At 35.5% G+C, this 17029-nt stretch overlaps 1 protein-coding gene across 3 annotated transcripts in view; it reads left to right on the top strand.

Moving 5' to 3' along the window:
- Positions 1 to 14586, top strand: part of ATG5 (autophagy related 5) — a 139663-nt gene extending 125077 nt beyond the window's left edge. For all 3 annotated transcript variants that reach the window (XM_017878571.1, XM_017878570.1, XM_017878569.1), the window contains one exon: positions 12373 to 14586. In XM_017878571.1, coding sequence (XP_017734060.1) covers positions 12373 to 12509 — 137 coding nt within the window. In that variant the 3' untranslated portion in view covers positions 12510 to 14586. The remainder of the gene's footprint in view (positions 1 to 12372) is intronic.
- Positions 14587 to 17029: the final 2443 nt, after the last annotated feature.

Genomic DNA, 17029 nt, shown 5'->3' with positions numbered 1-17029 from the left:
AAAAAAAAAAAAAAAAAAAAAAAAAAAAAAAAAAAAAAAGAAATACCTGAGGCTGGGTAATTTATAAAGAAAAAAGATTTATTTAACTCACAACTCTGCTGCCTGGATATTGGGCATCTCTTGAGATCCTCAGGCTGCTTCTCCTCATGGTGGAAGCTGAAGGGAAATGTGTGCAGTGGTCACATGGTGAGAAAGGAAGCCAGAGAGAGCAGGGTGGTGCCAGGCTCTTTGTAATAACCAGCTCTTGTGGGAACTAAGACAGTGAGAACTCACTCACTCCTCCACACCCAGGGAAGGCATTAATCTATTCATGAGGTATCCACCCCCCAACCCTGACCCAAGTACCTCCCATTAGGCCCCATTTCCAACTTTGGGGATAAAATTTCAACCTGGGGTTTGGCGGGGACAAGCAACGAAACTATAACAAATGCTTTTATCAATTAGGAGTAAATGAAATTTAAGCCAGAGTTTAATATTCAAATAACTACCTTTTTTAAAAACAAAAGGTGGGGTCTCACTGTGTTGCCCAGGCTGGTCTTACATTTCTCACTCAAGTGATACTACCACTTTAGCTTCAGAAAGTACTGGGATTGTAGGCATGAGCTACTGCACCCAGTCTCAAATGACTACCTTACTACACTTTTCCTAGTTGTTTTTTTTGACAATCTGCTTTTTAAAATATGTCATTTTAAATTTACTTTTTTATAGCATCCTTGACTATAGAATGGGAACACCCCAATGAAACCAAAAACCTTGGCAGGAATATGTTCTATAATGATCTGTCCCCTAACAGCAGCACAATTGTCACAGACACCAAATGATCCATATTTGCTAGTCCCAAGTTTATATAAGGTGGTCTCCCTTGATACATTTGTGTTTTATCTGTTAAAATTAAAGTTAACAGTTGCTTTATAATCCAGCAAAGAGGGCTTACTTGAAATTTTTTATTGTTTATTTTGTTAATGACAAATTTATTAGCTCAATTCATTTTTATTTCATGGTTGCCAATTTCTAGTTTGTGGGTGTGGTTAAGGAGTGCCTAGAGTGGGAAGAAATTAATTGGGTGTTAATACTGTATTTTACATCTTTAAAGAATTGTATAACTGTAGAACTTTCAAGTTACCTTTTTTTTTTTTTTTGGAGACAGATTCTCACTCCGTTGCCCAGCCTGGAGTGCAGTGATGCCATCTCAGCTCACTGCAACCCCTCCCTCCCAGGTTCAAGCAGTCTTGTGCTTCAGTCACGCAAGTAGCTGGGATTACAGGCATGTGCCACCATGCCTGGCTAATTTTTATATATTTGGTAGAGACAGGGTTTCACCATGTTGGCCAGGCTGATCTTGAACTCTTGGCCTCAAGTGATTCACCCACCTTGGCCTCCCAAAGTTTACTCTCTTAATTTTTTGCATGATTTTGCCAAAGGTGTCTTAACCACTTAATTGCAGAACTAGGTTTAGAACACAGGTCTCCATCTCCTGGTGGTCTGTTGGTTTTTTCCTCTTTACTATGCTGCCATTTGCTTTTTTCTTTCTTTCTTTTTAACTTTTTGATTTAGTTTCAAATAACATTCTGAAATACTTGCTTTTTCCTAACTATTTTACTTTCACAGATCTTTATTCTTCAATTTGTGTTTAGTATCTAATCTGCCTACATGCTCTTCTCTCTTAGTAATATTTCTGATACGATCTTAGGAACCTGAGTGTCTACTGTTTTTATTTTGTTTGCTTTGTTATTTTAGTGTTCCTATATATAATCCTGACCACTCTTGTTGAATTTTTTAAATGGTGATTATGAACACTAGACATGTAAATGAAAAGCAGTCAGGTGCTTTGAACTGACACACACTCTCAGAATACACCTTTATTCTGGTCTTAGACCCAGGTTACAAGACAAGATTAACGTGACCCTACACAAGAAAGGCACGCAAATTTGTGAAGCTGTTCTTTTAAAAGAGACAAAGAGACTCTTTGTTCTCTTTAATTTCTAGGCTGCTCTACATGTACATCCTTTTCTGGGGGATACACAGTGTGACTTCCCTTGTGGTTTTTTTTTTTTTTGAAGAGTGGAGCAGTGAGGCAACGCAGCCACACAACCTTATCCACAAACCTTCCTTTTAGGTGATTTCAGGTGCTGTAGGTTAGTACATTGTGTGAGAGACTTCTCCCCACGCAAACTCTCAAATGCTTCTCTTGACTGCGGAACACACACTTCGTTGAAATGACATAGATAATGCCTATTCTTTCTATTCTTTTCAGGTATTTTTGATGGTATCTTTCATTCCAGGAGGAAGCCACATCTCTAACACCAGTATCTTTTCTTTAGAAAAACTTTTATCATTGCCTCTTCTTTTATTACGTATTAAAAAAAAAATTGTCATTTAAAAATCTGTGTAGAGTATCCAAAACATCAAGTCACTGTTTCAGTAAAAACCCGTTTGCTTCCTGGTTCAGTTCACCTGTAGTATTGTCAGACGTGTCAGACATGAAGCAGTTTGACACACCTGCACTCAACTTAAGTTGAAAGCGAAAGACTTTACGATTGGGTGTGTATGGATAAGAACTTGCTGTCATCACATGATGAAAAGAGAAAGTACTTCATAAAAGTTATGTGGCACCATTGTCTTCTACTCCCTCCAAGTGATTCAGTGATGAAATACTTTTGTCTGATTTCATCATATGAAAGTTGAATGTACTAGTATTTATGAATACGTGCTTTAGGTTGTTGTTCTTGTGGAGTAACTAATGGTGAGCTGCTGCTTGTGGAGTAACTAATGATGAGCTCTTTTGTGTGTTCCTTTCTTTTTTTGTAAATGGCTGAGGGAATTAGTCAAGTTGGAGGTAACAGGAAATGACCAAAGGTGAGCTCAGGTAAATTGTTTTTGTGGTTTCAGCTGTAGTTAAAATGACTCAGAGATCTAAGCTTCTGTACCAGACCTGAAGTGAAATATTTTTTTCTATGTTCATTAAAAATAACGTATCAAGAACATTTATTTTTTACCTTGGAGAATACAAAACACCTATAAGCTTTACCCACTTAAACTTCATTTTGCAGTCTTCTAATGTAATGTACAGCAATGTGGTAAGCTAGGCGGGTGGATCACCTGAGGTCAGGAGTTAGAGACTAGCCTGACCAACATGGTGAAACCTCGTCTCTACTAAAAGTACAAAATTAGCCGAGTGTGGTGGTGCATGCCTGTAATCCCAGCTACTCGGGAGGCTGAGGCAGGAGAATTGGTTGAACCTAGGAGGCGGAGGTTGCAGTGACCTGGAATGCACCATCGCACTGTAGCCTGGGCACCAAGAGTGAAACTCCATCTCAGAAAAAAGAAAAAAGGAAAGAAAAGATGGTATATTCACATTTTTTCTGCTTTGCGCTATATGATTAGATTATGTTAATAAAGTGAATTAGCTGACAAGATAAATTTGTTCAGACATAAAAGCAATTAGAAAAAGAAACATATAACTCTCATGCTGACTGTATAAGGCAGATACTTTAAGTATTTGGACAAAATTGAAGCTGGTTAATATCTTGTGATTTGAGATAATATTTGAGCAATAATCACATTTGTCAGTGTGATGGCACTGCCCCCAGAAGAATAGGCACTTCAGTTTGCAAACTCATGCCACAGGAATAAAAAAATTCCAGTCCCCAAACCTCATCAGATTGCAGGATTTACAGTTTCAGTAATTCTTTAGATACTCATTTAGAATTTGAATTAGAAGGAATTAGTATCTCTATAGCTTCACACTGTTTGATTTGGGCAATCATTTAGAGTTTTTTTAATGAATATTCAGTTTTCTTATTTTATAAAATAATGAGGCTTCCTGCTACCATCTTATGGGGTGCGTACAGAGTTTAAATGAACCAGAAATTTTTTTGAAGTGAGTCTTCATTGTCTTTTTTATTTTTTGAGACTTTATATTTGAATCTTTTTTGTTTCTTAGAGTTTTGTTAGCATTTTTCACAAGTAAAAGAACTGTATTTATAAGAAATTTACAAAGGAAAGTGATAAAGAAGCAGTTTTGTTTTTTTTGTTTGTTTGTTAATTCCACTATGCAAAGACAAGTAGGCGATGTTCAATCTACACATAGAAGTTATAAATGTATAATGCTCTAACTGTAAATCAATATTGTAACTGCTTATAAAAATAACTCAAGTTATGGCAAGAGACATTGATTTCTACTTTCTTAGAAGTTAACTTCTGGACATGATTAGAAGTGCCGGAAGTGTGTCTCTGGTATGGAAGAAATAAGCTTATTTTACTAAGGCATCTTCATAGTCACTGCATTTCCTGCAGCCAGATTGACTATGATCATATACTTGTTAAAATATTTTAAACCTCTTTAAGGCAAGAAGTCCAAAACTAGACTGTAATAGATAGTTGCTAGTAGTTTCACATTGAAGAAAACCATAAAAAGCAAATTTTACATATATTTGTTGTTTAATCTCTTCACAAGTGACTGTGGAAAGTCCATTTGTAACTTTGTGGAGATACTGTAAGCCTGACATATGGGATGGGGTCACTTGGCTATAATGGGAGCCTCTCCTTTCAGTCTTGCCTAACACTCTCTGCTTGTATTCCTTCTTGTGTACATATTTTATGGAAGAAATGATACAGTGTCATTCACGGTGGGAATTCTAAAAGTTCTTCAAATGTAGCCCTCATAAGCATGTTTAAATAATCTGTTAGGCTCAGTTTAAATGTACTAATTACAATATATTTTCTTAATTTATCATTATACTATTAAATTCTAAGATTAAATGAATCAAATTCTTTGATTGCTTCCCTCTCCCTCCATCTCTGCATATTGTCTCAGCACATGGGCAACATTGACTAATTCTGGTGATAAAGAATCTCTTAATTCACTAAGTCCATTGACATATGTTTTTTCTAAAATCAAAGAAATAGTGCTGATTGTTCTCCACTACTGGAAATGGTGAGATTACTGGACCTGACAGAGATGCTTCTGGTTTCTCCTCCTGAATTATTGTTATCTCAATCTCAAGAAGTTAAATGAATTAACCTGACTGTCCCCAAAATGAGAAACATACACTTGCACAATTATTTCATTTTTAGCACTAGGAAACAAAATTCTCTTACCAAAATAATAGTATATGCAGACAATTAAAAACAAGTCATCTTTTCATTGAAACAGGTACTGTGGGGCTTCATTCTGACCTTATGTAAACAGTACAATTATTGTCTATATTTTAAATAAAGCAATGAAGTTGAGCTATTCTATAGTTCATACTTGACAAATATTAATGGACCCTATTACACCCAACTAGAGTTACTGGGTCATTTTATGAAAGCAGATGAAATAATATTGTTTTCAAAGTTTATTTATTAATGAACAAGGTTTAATTTTTAACTTTTACCACATTTTATCTTATTGTCAGGAAGCTTTGAATCAGTTTTAAAAATGGCCTTACAATCACTTAATTTAATACACTTTGCTTTCTATAATTACAGCTAATCATATGGGATTTTTTATATAATTTAAATTTTAGTTTATGTCCTCCTTACTAAGAAATACAAGGATTATAAGTAAAAGTCAATGAAAGAATTAATATGGGCACATTTTTAAATTGTTTAAAATGTTAAGAGTCAAAGCTCTGAAAATATTTTGGACAGAAATAATAAAGATATAAAATGTATGCAAGGAAAGAGATATTTAGTATACCTGGTATTTGGTATATACTGGGATATGGCATGTTCATTAAGACCTGTCCTGCTAAGTGAGTATGGATCCGGAAGAAGTTAATGTAAGTATTTTTAAATGGGTTTGTATTTTTCTGATAAACAGCACTCTCCTTCTGTTTGTGATCATAGGATAAAAGCCCTGTAAGCTTGTATATGTTCATTTTTACTGCTACATCATGTAGTGTGCTCTTAAGATTGAGATCTCATTCCCCAGGAAGCATTTCTGTCCAAGATTAATTGCCCTTTTAAAATCAGCGTTTGATGTATTTCTTTGGCTATATCCTGACTTGGTTTAACCCTCTTTGACCTGACCTCGCTGACTATTACCTCCGTGGCTGAGACAAAATCCTTCAGCATGATGTATGCACTTCACATTTCAGCCTGTGGTTTTTCATGTCGATGGATTCAATTAGTTGGTGTTTTACTAATGAACATATCAGAGGTTAAAGAATTTGTCAGAACAAAATTGTTCAGGATAGTGGTAATCAGAAAACTCATCTCTCTATTTTTTAAAACTTTTCAGCAGTATTAAGTATTTTCAGAAATTCTACCTTCAGTATCACACATTCCAAGATTCATTTTCTGCTGAATTATAAAATATAAATAGGAAGCCACAAAGCTGAACACAATGATTATACCATTTGATCTTAGAATTCTCCATATTTATAAGTATGAGCTTTTAAAAAATTAAAGTGAAATTTTCTTGTTAAAAACATGTATGAATTTCCCTTAAAGATACATCATCCATTTCTTTAAGTCTCCTTTAAATATGAATAGTAAGAAGGAAACTCAAGCACCTCACTAGAATCTCAAGTCACCTGTTTTTAAAAACATTTATAGATCATATTCCTTGTTGAAACTGGCTTAGTTAAATAAGACCTAAAACCCAGATTGGGATGAGAAAGATAATTAGTAGCCATTAGTAATAGAAATCCTTAGAACTCAAGTTTATCATATAGTGCACATTCTCAAATGATATACTTAAAATGTATAACATAAAGATTTTGAAAGGTTTTTGTTTACCTGAATGTTTTCATCTTTTTTAAAAAAAATAACCTTACCTAAAGTCCATTAAATGATATATCTATAGTGCAGTAGGGCTCATTTGACTTACAGGTGGTGTGCTCCACTTGAATATATGTGTTGAGAGCACTATTAAATAAATGTGAAGGTTTATAATACTTAAGAATTTTTCTTAATGTCTTTTAATTTGCATAATCATCGAGTCTGGGTTTTTGTCTTTTAAAAAATACATTTATTAAAATCATATGCCATACTGCATAAAAATGGAACTGAATAATTCAGGAGGTATTACCATGAGGCCAAATTCTTATAGCCCTTTGTATGCCAATCATATAAGTGAATCCATGGTTTTTATGTATCTTTTAATTATCCAGTACTAAAAAAAAATGAACTTATAACTTGTGTGTAGGAAGAGAATTAAAATCACTCTACTTTTTGTTACTAAATCATGACCCTTTTAAAACTGATCTTCTCTCCTCACATAATCAATTATATTTTTGACACCATTATTTTTTATTAGTGAGCAGGAGAGGGGTGGAGAAGAGTCACTCGTGTTATTGAATACCTGTGTTCAAGTCCTGTGCTAGGGTCGCTGCTGAGTGCTTTGCTTGGATATCCCATTTAATCCTTCGTGTAACTGGAGACGAGAATTCTCTGTTCACACTGTAAGATGAGGAAATAGACACTCAGAAGTTTAAGTGAATTGCTTGAGAATTCAAAACTAATAAATTATGATGACTTGCACTCTGAAAGAAATATTTTGCTGTTTAGGCATAAAAGACCCAGATACTAGAACTGGGAGACGTGTTAGTGATCCTCTACTCTGGACCAGTTTGCAAACTGACTCACAGGGTTGAATGAGAAGCTATCATGGGTTATAAATCAGCAAGCAGAATTTAGGAGATGGTCTCAATCCCACATTAGCAAAAGCTGCCATATCTTTACCTGTGTTGTATATTGGGTTTCTACATAAAATTTTGTTTGCAGAAAAATTCTACACTGGTATGATCATAAGATTCATTCTAGGGAACATTTTTAAAAAAGACTTTACCCCAGAAATTGATTCAGAAAGTCTGGAGAGGAGCTCAGCCGCTCTCTCTCTCTCTCTCTTCTCTTCTACGTCTCATGGTTCTGTCGCTTCTCTCTCCTTCTCTCTCTCTTTCTCTCTCGTATATAGTATACTAACTATAGTATAGTATTAGTACGGTATTATATATATATATATATATAATTTTAATTTCCCACATGATTCTGATGGTCAGCTAGATTTTCAAACCATACGTCTATACAGGCATCTTCATTTTATATATAAACAGCTTCAAAGTGATGTGAGACATGCTCAGAGCTCTTCGTTGCCAGAATTGGAATTCAAGTTGCCTAACCCCCAATTTGTCTTTCATTAGTACCTTGCTAACTAGTGGTGCATAATTGGCCCTCTCTCCTTTATGTCTCATTTATATTATTGTATATTGATAACATTCATTGTATACATGTCTATATGTAGGCATCATTTTTTAATATACACATAAGAAGTTAACTTTGTGATTTCCATTAATGACTTGTGTGGTTAATGTGATTTTTCTTTTTTCTTCTTCGTTTTTTCTATATGTAATTCTTACCATTCTACTCATATAACCAAAATCTACCTGAATATATTTTTCTTAAAATGTAACATTTTTTTAAATGTTCACTTTTAAGTAGATGCTGGTTTTATAAAGTGCTATGTGGACATTCTACAAAATAATGAGATGTACTCTTCAAAATTGTAAAAGTTCAGAAATGTAGAAAAGGCTAAAAAATGGTTGCAGATTAAAAGAGAATAGGGAAACATGAAAATTAAATGCAATATGTGCATCCTTGACATGACCTGAATGTGTCCCCCAGAATTCACGTGTTAGAAGCTTAATCCCCAGTGCAGCAGTGTTAGGAGGTGAGGTCTTTTGGAGGGTGTTATGCTGGTATGAAAAGGGTTTGCAAGAGTGGGTTCACTGTGTCTTGCGCTTCCACGTTCTTCCATATGAGAACACAGCAAGAAGCTCATACCAAGTGCCAGCACTTTGATCTTGGATTTCCCAGCCTCCGAAACTGTGAGAAATAAATGTTTGTCCTTTATAAATTATCCAATTATAGCATCACAAACCGACTAAGACAGTCCTGGACTGAATCCTAGATTGAAGAAAAATACGTTATTGGGATAGTTGATAAATTTGAATATGGACTGCATGAATATATTATTTGATATATCATGATATATCAGTTTTTTATTGTGATAGCTATACTGTAGTTATGTGAAAGAATATCTTATATTAGAAAGGGTACACTGTAAGTTTGAAATCATAACAAAATTACTCTCCAAAAGTGCCCTGTATAAAAGTAGTTCATATAGAACTAGTTCACTTGATTACTGTCTCATATGTTTGCCTAACTTAAAGCTTCAAGCCAGCTTCTTTTAAAAACCTGAGTGGGAGAGGCGTACAGTAACGTTTTTCTCCTGAATCATTTTCTTTGTAGTGACATTTCTCATTCTAAGTATTAAGGTCTAGATTCCCATTTTGAAACACAAAGACATGTTTACCAAAAATATTGTTTACTTTAGCAGTATCAAGTGTTTCCTTTGTACTGTAAGAAAAAAAGAGACCTACTGATTTTTTTTTTTTTTACTGTTTTATTTTATTATTAATTTTTGTTTTTACACAGGGTCTCACTTGTTACCCATGCTGGAGTGCAGTGGTGCCATCACGGCTTACTGTAGCCTCGACCTCCTGGGCTCAGGCATTCCTCCACCTCAGTCTCCCAAGTAGCTAGGACTACAGGCGTGCACCACCATGGCCAGCTAAGCTAATCTTTGTTTGTTTGGTTAAGTTTTTTTGTTTTTTGTAGAGATGGGATCTGTTGCCCAGGCTAGTCTCGAATGCCTGGGCTCAAGCAATCTTCCCACCTTGACCTCCCAAAGTGCTGGGATTACAGATGTGAGCCACCACACCTGGCCTGTTTTCTTTTATTGGTTTTGATATTGCTAAAATGTTCTTCATGCTTTGTTGTTATTTATGGTGCCATGAATTAAGGATACCATGTACATTTGACTTATCTGGAAACATTTTTGACTTTGTTGTTTTAATAACCAAAGCAGTCTTTACAGGTAGAGTTATTCTACGTGGTAGGACTAGCTATCAGAAAGCATTCCAAAAAGATTAATTTTGACAGTGTAATTCTACCAGCAAGAACATTATCCCAGCAGTGAGAATATTTATTAACTAATTGTGGTATATGTCAGGTACCATACTAGGCACTGGGGACAGAGTAACAAATAAGAGAGAAACTTTGGTTTGAAGTTTCAAGGGAACTGCTGTCCTAAAAATCCCTCTGTTTAAAATTGTGTGATTGAGGCAAGTCAGAAAATAAACAAAATACATAAACTCAGGTGAAATATTTGGACATATGTAGTCTGTGACAAAATAATATGTTTAAAACCTTAAACTGTTCTGTTGAGGGATATGACAGTCTTGGGTTCTTTCCTTAGTTACTTAAATTTAGTTAATGACACTTTAAAGTGGCCCCAGCTTCTAAACCAGAGAATCAGTGCTACCTCTTCAGGGTTTAGGTAAGGGGATTTATTAGGCTTGTTACAGTGTTTGAATAGTGCTTATGTCCTCCAGCTTCTGTTGTACAACTCATAAACTCTAACAATCCTTTTGTTGTAACATGGTTAGTCTTTTGCCTCTCAGATACACTGTGCATCATCAGTGGATTGTATACCATATTGTGTTTGCTCTCACGTTTAAATATTGCTTTAGACATAGTATTTTGGATATTGAGTTGTGACTTGTTTCTTCTGCTGTTTCATAGTATACAAAGGTGACTCTGGCTTAAGGAAAAACTTTAGAGATAAGGAACTTTTACTCTTACACCACTATTGTTTCATTTTTTGACTCAGTGCTAAGTAGGAGGAAGATTCTGAGAATATTAAAATATTTCAAAGAAATATAAGAATATGAAGAGAATTGTACCGGAAATGTTTTCAAATATTCTAAGAAAGATTTAATACAGTAAAGCTTTAGCAAACTAGAACTTACAAGCAATGAATCATTCCAGATAGCTGAGGGTTTCTCCATTTGAATACCAATGTTTAAAAAATCTTCCCAAAGTACTAATACTGTGCTTTCTATAGTATTCTGTATAGTACTTAATATTTTATTATGAAAACAAATCATTGTATTAACACTGTGATCACAACTGTGTAAAAAAGTATGTATAGTTGCAACAAAGAAAAAATAATGAAAGCATTTTTTTTAGGTTAGTAGTATTATGAAGTGATACCTTTTTTCAAAATTGTTTTAAGCTATGGCGCAGTGATTTGGGAGTTTGTTTGGAATATTTTATTTGGTTATCTTTGGAATTGTTAGTATGTTAAGTTTTTATTTTTCACATTCTTTTATCAACTCTGTAGTGTTTTGTGTCCTCTGTTGACTGTCACTTCCCGGGACTGTGCTGCCTCTAACAGGAAGTCTAAATATTTCTTTAAAAGGGTCTCTTGTTTCAGGTGCCAGCCAAGTCATTATCACCATATATCATCAGCTCATTTTGCCCAGACATTAGAGCACTTAGAGATTCAAAAGTCATTTGGAACAGAGCAGAAAGGAAAACGTAGGGTATTTCTCCTTTGTAGAGTTCCGTGATTCCCTATTTCCTTGTTGTCTTCTGTCACCAGGAAGCTGAGCAGTTAAGACATTGTATTTTGAAGAGATGGTAAAGGAGAAAAACCCAAAATTGTGCTAGAGGAGTAACACAGAGTTTCTTGATGGTTCTTTTTTTTTTTTTTTTTTTTCATTAAAGGAGTTTGGCTTTGCTTTTTTTGTTTTTCTATGACAAAAATATTTCTATTTACTTTAAAAGTTGTCAGTACAACACACCAACATCATGAAAAACATAAAATTAATCTGGTTTAATTTAGAATACAATTGAATTTAAAAGAAAGGTGTGAATTTCAGCCCCCTTTTAATTAGCAAGTGGATGTTAACAAAAATCAATCAGGCTTTGTAACTCTAAAACTGGAATCCCTGAGTCAGATTTGTAATCCCTTCTCATTAAAATTTTAACTGTTATTCAAATAGTATCTCTAAGATATTTTGATACATACTTGAAAGCTTTACTGAAAACAACTAAAGCTCACCTATGTCTTATTAAACATCTCAAATACTGATCTGATTCTTGATTTCTAGTCACATTTCTATTTTACATTTTCAAAATATGTATGGACCTACTTCATATACTTGTCATTTTAAATAACCATATAGTACAGTTTTTAATGTATAACTAAAATAAATTTTGGTCATTGGTACAATGGGCTGTTTTTGCCACTATAGTTTCATTAACGTCAATCTTAAGTAAGCACAGTAATTAAGAAAGAAGTAATACTTTCACATACAGCAACAGAATTTTTATCAGAATATATTGTAACCCTCAGGTTTCTGTTTTGGGTGATACATACTGCAACATTTGAACTTTCTCCATGTCCACATTTCCTGTTCAGGGGACAGAACAGGTTTAAAATCCACTTAATGCAGTAAGGATTCTCAAAAGGCAACAGATTATTTTTTCTTCAACTGTTTTGACTTTTATTGTTGTTGGATTTCTTTCTTGGAATAGATGGGGAAAAAAAGAATCAAGTGATGATTCATGGAATTGAGCCAATGTTGGAAACGCCTCTGCAGTGGCTGAGTGAACATCTGAGCTACCCGGATAATTTTCTTCATATTAGTATCATCCCGCAGCCAACAGATTGAAGGATCAACTGTTTGCCTGAACGGAATCATCCTTAAATGGAATTTATCAGAGCATGTCACCCTTTTGCTTCAATCAGGTTTGGTGGAGGCAACCTGACCAGAAACACTTCGCCGCTGCAAGCCAAACAGGAAAAAGATTCCATGTCAGATAAGGCCATTGGGCTGGTCTTACTTTGCATCACCTCTGCTTTCCTCCACTGCCATCATTAAACCTCAGCTGTGACATGAAAGACTTACCGGACCACTGCAAGTCTTCTGTAAAATATAATGAAGCTGAAACCTTTGGCCTAAGAAGAAAATGGAAATATGTGCCACTCGATTTGTATTTCTGATTAACAAATAAACAGGGGTATTTCCTAAGGTGACCATGGTTGAACTTTAGCTCATGAAAGTGGAAACATTGGTTTAATTTTCAAGAGAATTAAGAAAGTAAAAGAGAAATTCTGTTATCAATAACTTGCAAGTAATTTTTTGTAAAAGATTGAATTACAGTAAACCCATCTTTCCTTAATGAAAATTTCCTATGTTTACAGTCTGTCTATTGGTATGCAATCTTGTAACTTTGATAATGAACAGTGAGAGATTTTTAAATAAAGCCTCTAAATATGTTTTGTCATTTAATAACATACAGTTTTGTCACTTTTCAAGTATTTTCTGACTCACGTACACTAGATCACTTTTTACTCTGTGTTACCATTTTGACTGGTCGTCATTGGCATGGGGTGGATATAGGGCATAGGATTACTTGTCTCAGGATCTGTCATAGAATTTCTTGCTGCCAATTAAAAAACCTGTGTTCTTTACACACTACACTTATAAATATTGTAACTGTTCATCTTTGCTGTTTTATCACTGTAAGCCTGTCAAATCATAGTATCCTAAAGCATCTGTATATGGTAATTTTGCATTTTTGGAAAAACCCATTCCTTCCAAGCTAGTGTTTTCATTGGCTCTAGGTCTGTGCCAATGAAAAACTGTGGTCCCCTGGCAGACAGTCTTTTGAGGTTTAAAGATTACCTGTCTCCTGACTGGAGTACCTTTTGTTTAATTTTTACCAAAAATATTCAGAGGTTACTGGAGTTCTTATTCAATATAAGGAAAGTTTGCTGCACTTTATTACCAAGCCTCTGGGATTTTACCAATCAAACATATTTGTGCATTACATTTCGTTTCTTGTGAGCTAGCTTGCTGTCCATATTGAATGTTGACCCATTTGAGTATGCTAAAAGACTTACAGTATCAGACACGATCATGGTTTTAGATCCCATAATAACAATGAATGTTTTTCTTATAAAACATTATACGAATGCTGAAGCAAGATTCTAGTATTGTTCATTGCTTCTTTTTCTTTTTCCTTTTGTGATTTTCACTGATTAATAGCACATTTCTAAACAAAATTGGATAAAGTTAGTCAAAGACCAGATATTCTGGAATGGAAATTGTAAAACTTAATCAAAAAGAATAACCAGTACCGAATACAATCTCAGAAAATTAGAAGCAAGTAGAAAACAATTGGTTGATGTAAATGAAAGTGCCATTTTAGTAAAGGCAGGAAAAAAATAGCAATATTTGAGTTATGTAAGGATAAAAAATCCACTGACTTGTATTTTTGCACAAGAGGCTGATCTGAATATGATTGTTCACATTAAGAGTGTTTATTCGTCGGTTCGGTTTGGGGATTTTCCCCCTTGATGTTTTGACAGATTGAAGTGAGCTTCAGTGAGCAAAAGGATCAGAATGCAGGGAACGCTAAGCTGTGATAAAGTGTGGTAAGAATGGAAAGCCAGAATAGTTTTATACAGACGAGACCAGTGTCAGGCGTTTGCAGTAGGCTTGAGCGACCTTCTGATTTAGATTTGAAAGTAAATAATTTTATCAAGCCATTGCCCATTTTTACTTCCTTATTCATTATTGTACCAGCATCATAACTTTATTACTCTAATCCCAGGTAAGTCAAGCGTACGTAATGCCCCAGAGGAAGAGTAAAACCAGAAATTCATGCTGGCTTAAATAATCTATTTTTGTTTCTTTTTATTTGAATATTTAAATTTTATGGTTTATTAAAAAATTAAATAAATGTTGTGTCCGTCTTTATTTAAAACAAGTTACCTGTTGGTAAAATCATTAAAATTTCCTTAGTCACAAACTGTCATAAAAGTTTCTTGGAGAAATAGAAAGGATGGAGGGATATAGAAGAGAATATAAAAGAAAATTGGAGAAGACCCCCAATATCTGTCAAAAAAATTTGATACAGTCAAAAAAATTTGACTAATAGTAAACAGTGACCTCCTAGGAAAATAGAAATATGTTTTTAAATATTGGCATTGTTAACTAGGAAGGAATAAGTTCAGATTAAAGTAAATCATTGCCCTTTATAATGTTGATTTTCATTTGGATGACCTAAATTCTGATTATGGATACAGTTGAATTGATAAGCAGCAAGATTTTCTTACAGATTTAGGGACCTGAAGTAACTTGTTTATAATTTAAGTTTACCTATCAGTCTTTATAGGATGATGAGGTATAAACCGTGTTCCAATCTGAGTGTGAGGTGAATTCGTTTAGTGTACTAGTCTTGTTAAATTTATCGCTGGAAACAAGCTAGGAGTTGATTGTTTTCTGAGAAAACAATATATAAGCTTTGACATTGTGTGACTATAGTTTTTAATGGTTATCTTTCTAGAGTATTTTTTTAATAGACTATTTGAGATAACCTTTTCTTCAGTTTTTAGAAATTTGGTTTATGTGTGCTGGGCATGATGGCTCACGCCTGTAATCCCAGCACTTTGGGAGGCCGAGGCGGGCGGATCACAAGGTCAGGAGATCGAGAGCATCCTGGCCAACATGGTGAAACCCTGTCTCTACTAAAAATACAAAAATTAGCTGGGAGTGGGGGGGTGGTGGGCGCCCGTAATCCCAGCTACTCAGGAGGCTGAGCCACGAGAATTGCTTGAACCCAGTAGGCAGAGGTTACAGTGAGCCAAGATCCTGCCACTGTACTCCAGCTTGGTGACAGAGGAAGACTGTCTTAAAAAAAAAAAAAAAAATTTTGTTTATGTGGGTCATACCAGAGAATGACAGTCTCACTTTTATTTATCATATTATTAATATTTAGGTCTGAGGTAAGTTGGCTTTCCTGTTACATGTGCCAGCATGGTTGAAATACAAATGTAAAGCCGGCCGGGCGCGGTGGCTCAAGCCTGTAATCCCAGCACTTTGGGAGGCCGAGACGGGTGGATCTCGAGGTCAGGAGATCGAGACCAACCTAGCTAACACGGCGAAACCCCGTCTCTACTAAAAAATACAAAAAACTAGCCGGGCGAGTTGGCGGGCGCCTGTAGTCCCAGCTACTCGGGAGGCTGAGGCAGGAGAATGGCGTAAACCCGGGAGGCGGAGCTTGCAGTGAGCTGAGATCCGGCCACTGCACTCCAGCCTGGGCGACAGAGCGAGACTCCGTCTCAAAAAAAAAAAAAAAAAATGTAAAGCCTTGGGGTGTAATGGACAAATCAAGTGTGACCATATTTATGAATATTTGAACCTATTCATTTGTCAATGGATGGAGTCCATCAAAATACCTATTTGCCTGAGTCCTGTCATCCTCTTGTTTCCTAAATATATTTATCTCCTGGTCTGAAAATATTAAAAATTACAAGGACGGTAGAGAGGAAAGAAGAGAGGCATGCCTCTTTTCAGATCATTTGAGAGTAAGTGAAGACTTGGACATTATAAAAATGTATTTACTATGTAGCTTTCTTTGACAAAAGCATCTTTCATATTATCAAACATGAATTATAAATTTGATTCTTTATGCTTACAAGCAGATATAGTACTACTGTAAAATCTAGTAGGCACAATATAGTAACGATGGAGTGAAAGACTCAATTTTTAGGTCCTTTAGGTACCTCATTAAGTACTTAGATTTTTTTTTTTTTTGTACTTTATGTTCTAGGGTACATATGTGTACATGTGCCATGTTGGTGTGCTGTACCCATTAACTCATTTACATTAGGTATATCTCCTAATGCTGTCCCTCCCCTCTCCCGCCACCCCACAACAGGCCCCGGTGTGTGATGTTCCCCTTCATGTGTCCAAGTGTTCTCATTGTTCACTTCCCACCTATGAGTGAGAACATGCAGTGTTTGGTTTTTGGTTCTTGCAATAGTTTGATGAGAATGATGGTTTCCAGCTGCATTCGTGTCCCTACAAAGGACGTGAACTCATCCATTTTTATGGCTACGTAGTATTCCATGGTATATACGTGCCACAGTTTCTTTTTTTTTTTTTGAGACGGAGTCTCGCTCTGTCGCCCGGGCTGGAGTGCAGTGGCCAGATCTCAGCTCACTGCAAGCTCCGCCTCCCGGGTTCACGCCATTCTCCTGCCTCAGCCTCCCGGGTAGCTGGGACTACAGGCGCCGCCACCTCGCCCGGCTAGTTTTTTGTAGTTTTTAGTAGAGACGGGGTTTCACCGTGTTAGCCAGGATGGTCTCGATCTCCTGACCGTGATCCGCCCGTCTCGGCCT

Source organism: Rhinopithecus bieti, unplaced genomic scaffold, assembly GCF_001698545.2.
Source record: "Rhinopithecus bieti isolate Rb0 unplaced genomic scaffold, ASM169854v2 scaffold_10614, whole genome shotgun sequence".
In the NCBI taxonomy this organism is placed as follows: Eukaryota; Metazoa; Chordata; class Mammalia; order Primates; family Cercopithecidae; genus Rhinopithecus; species Rhinopithecus bieti.
This window is presented reverse-complemented; position numbering and strand designations above follow the sequence as displayed.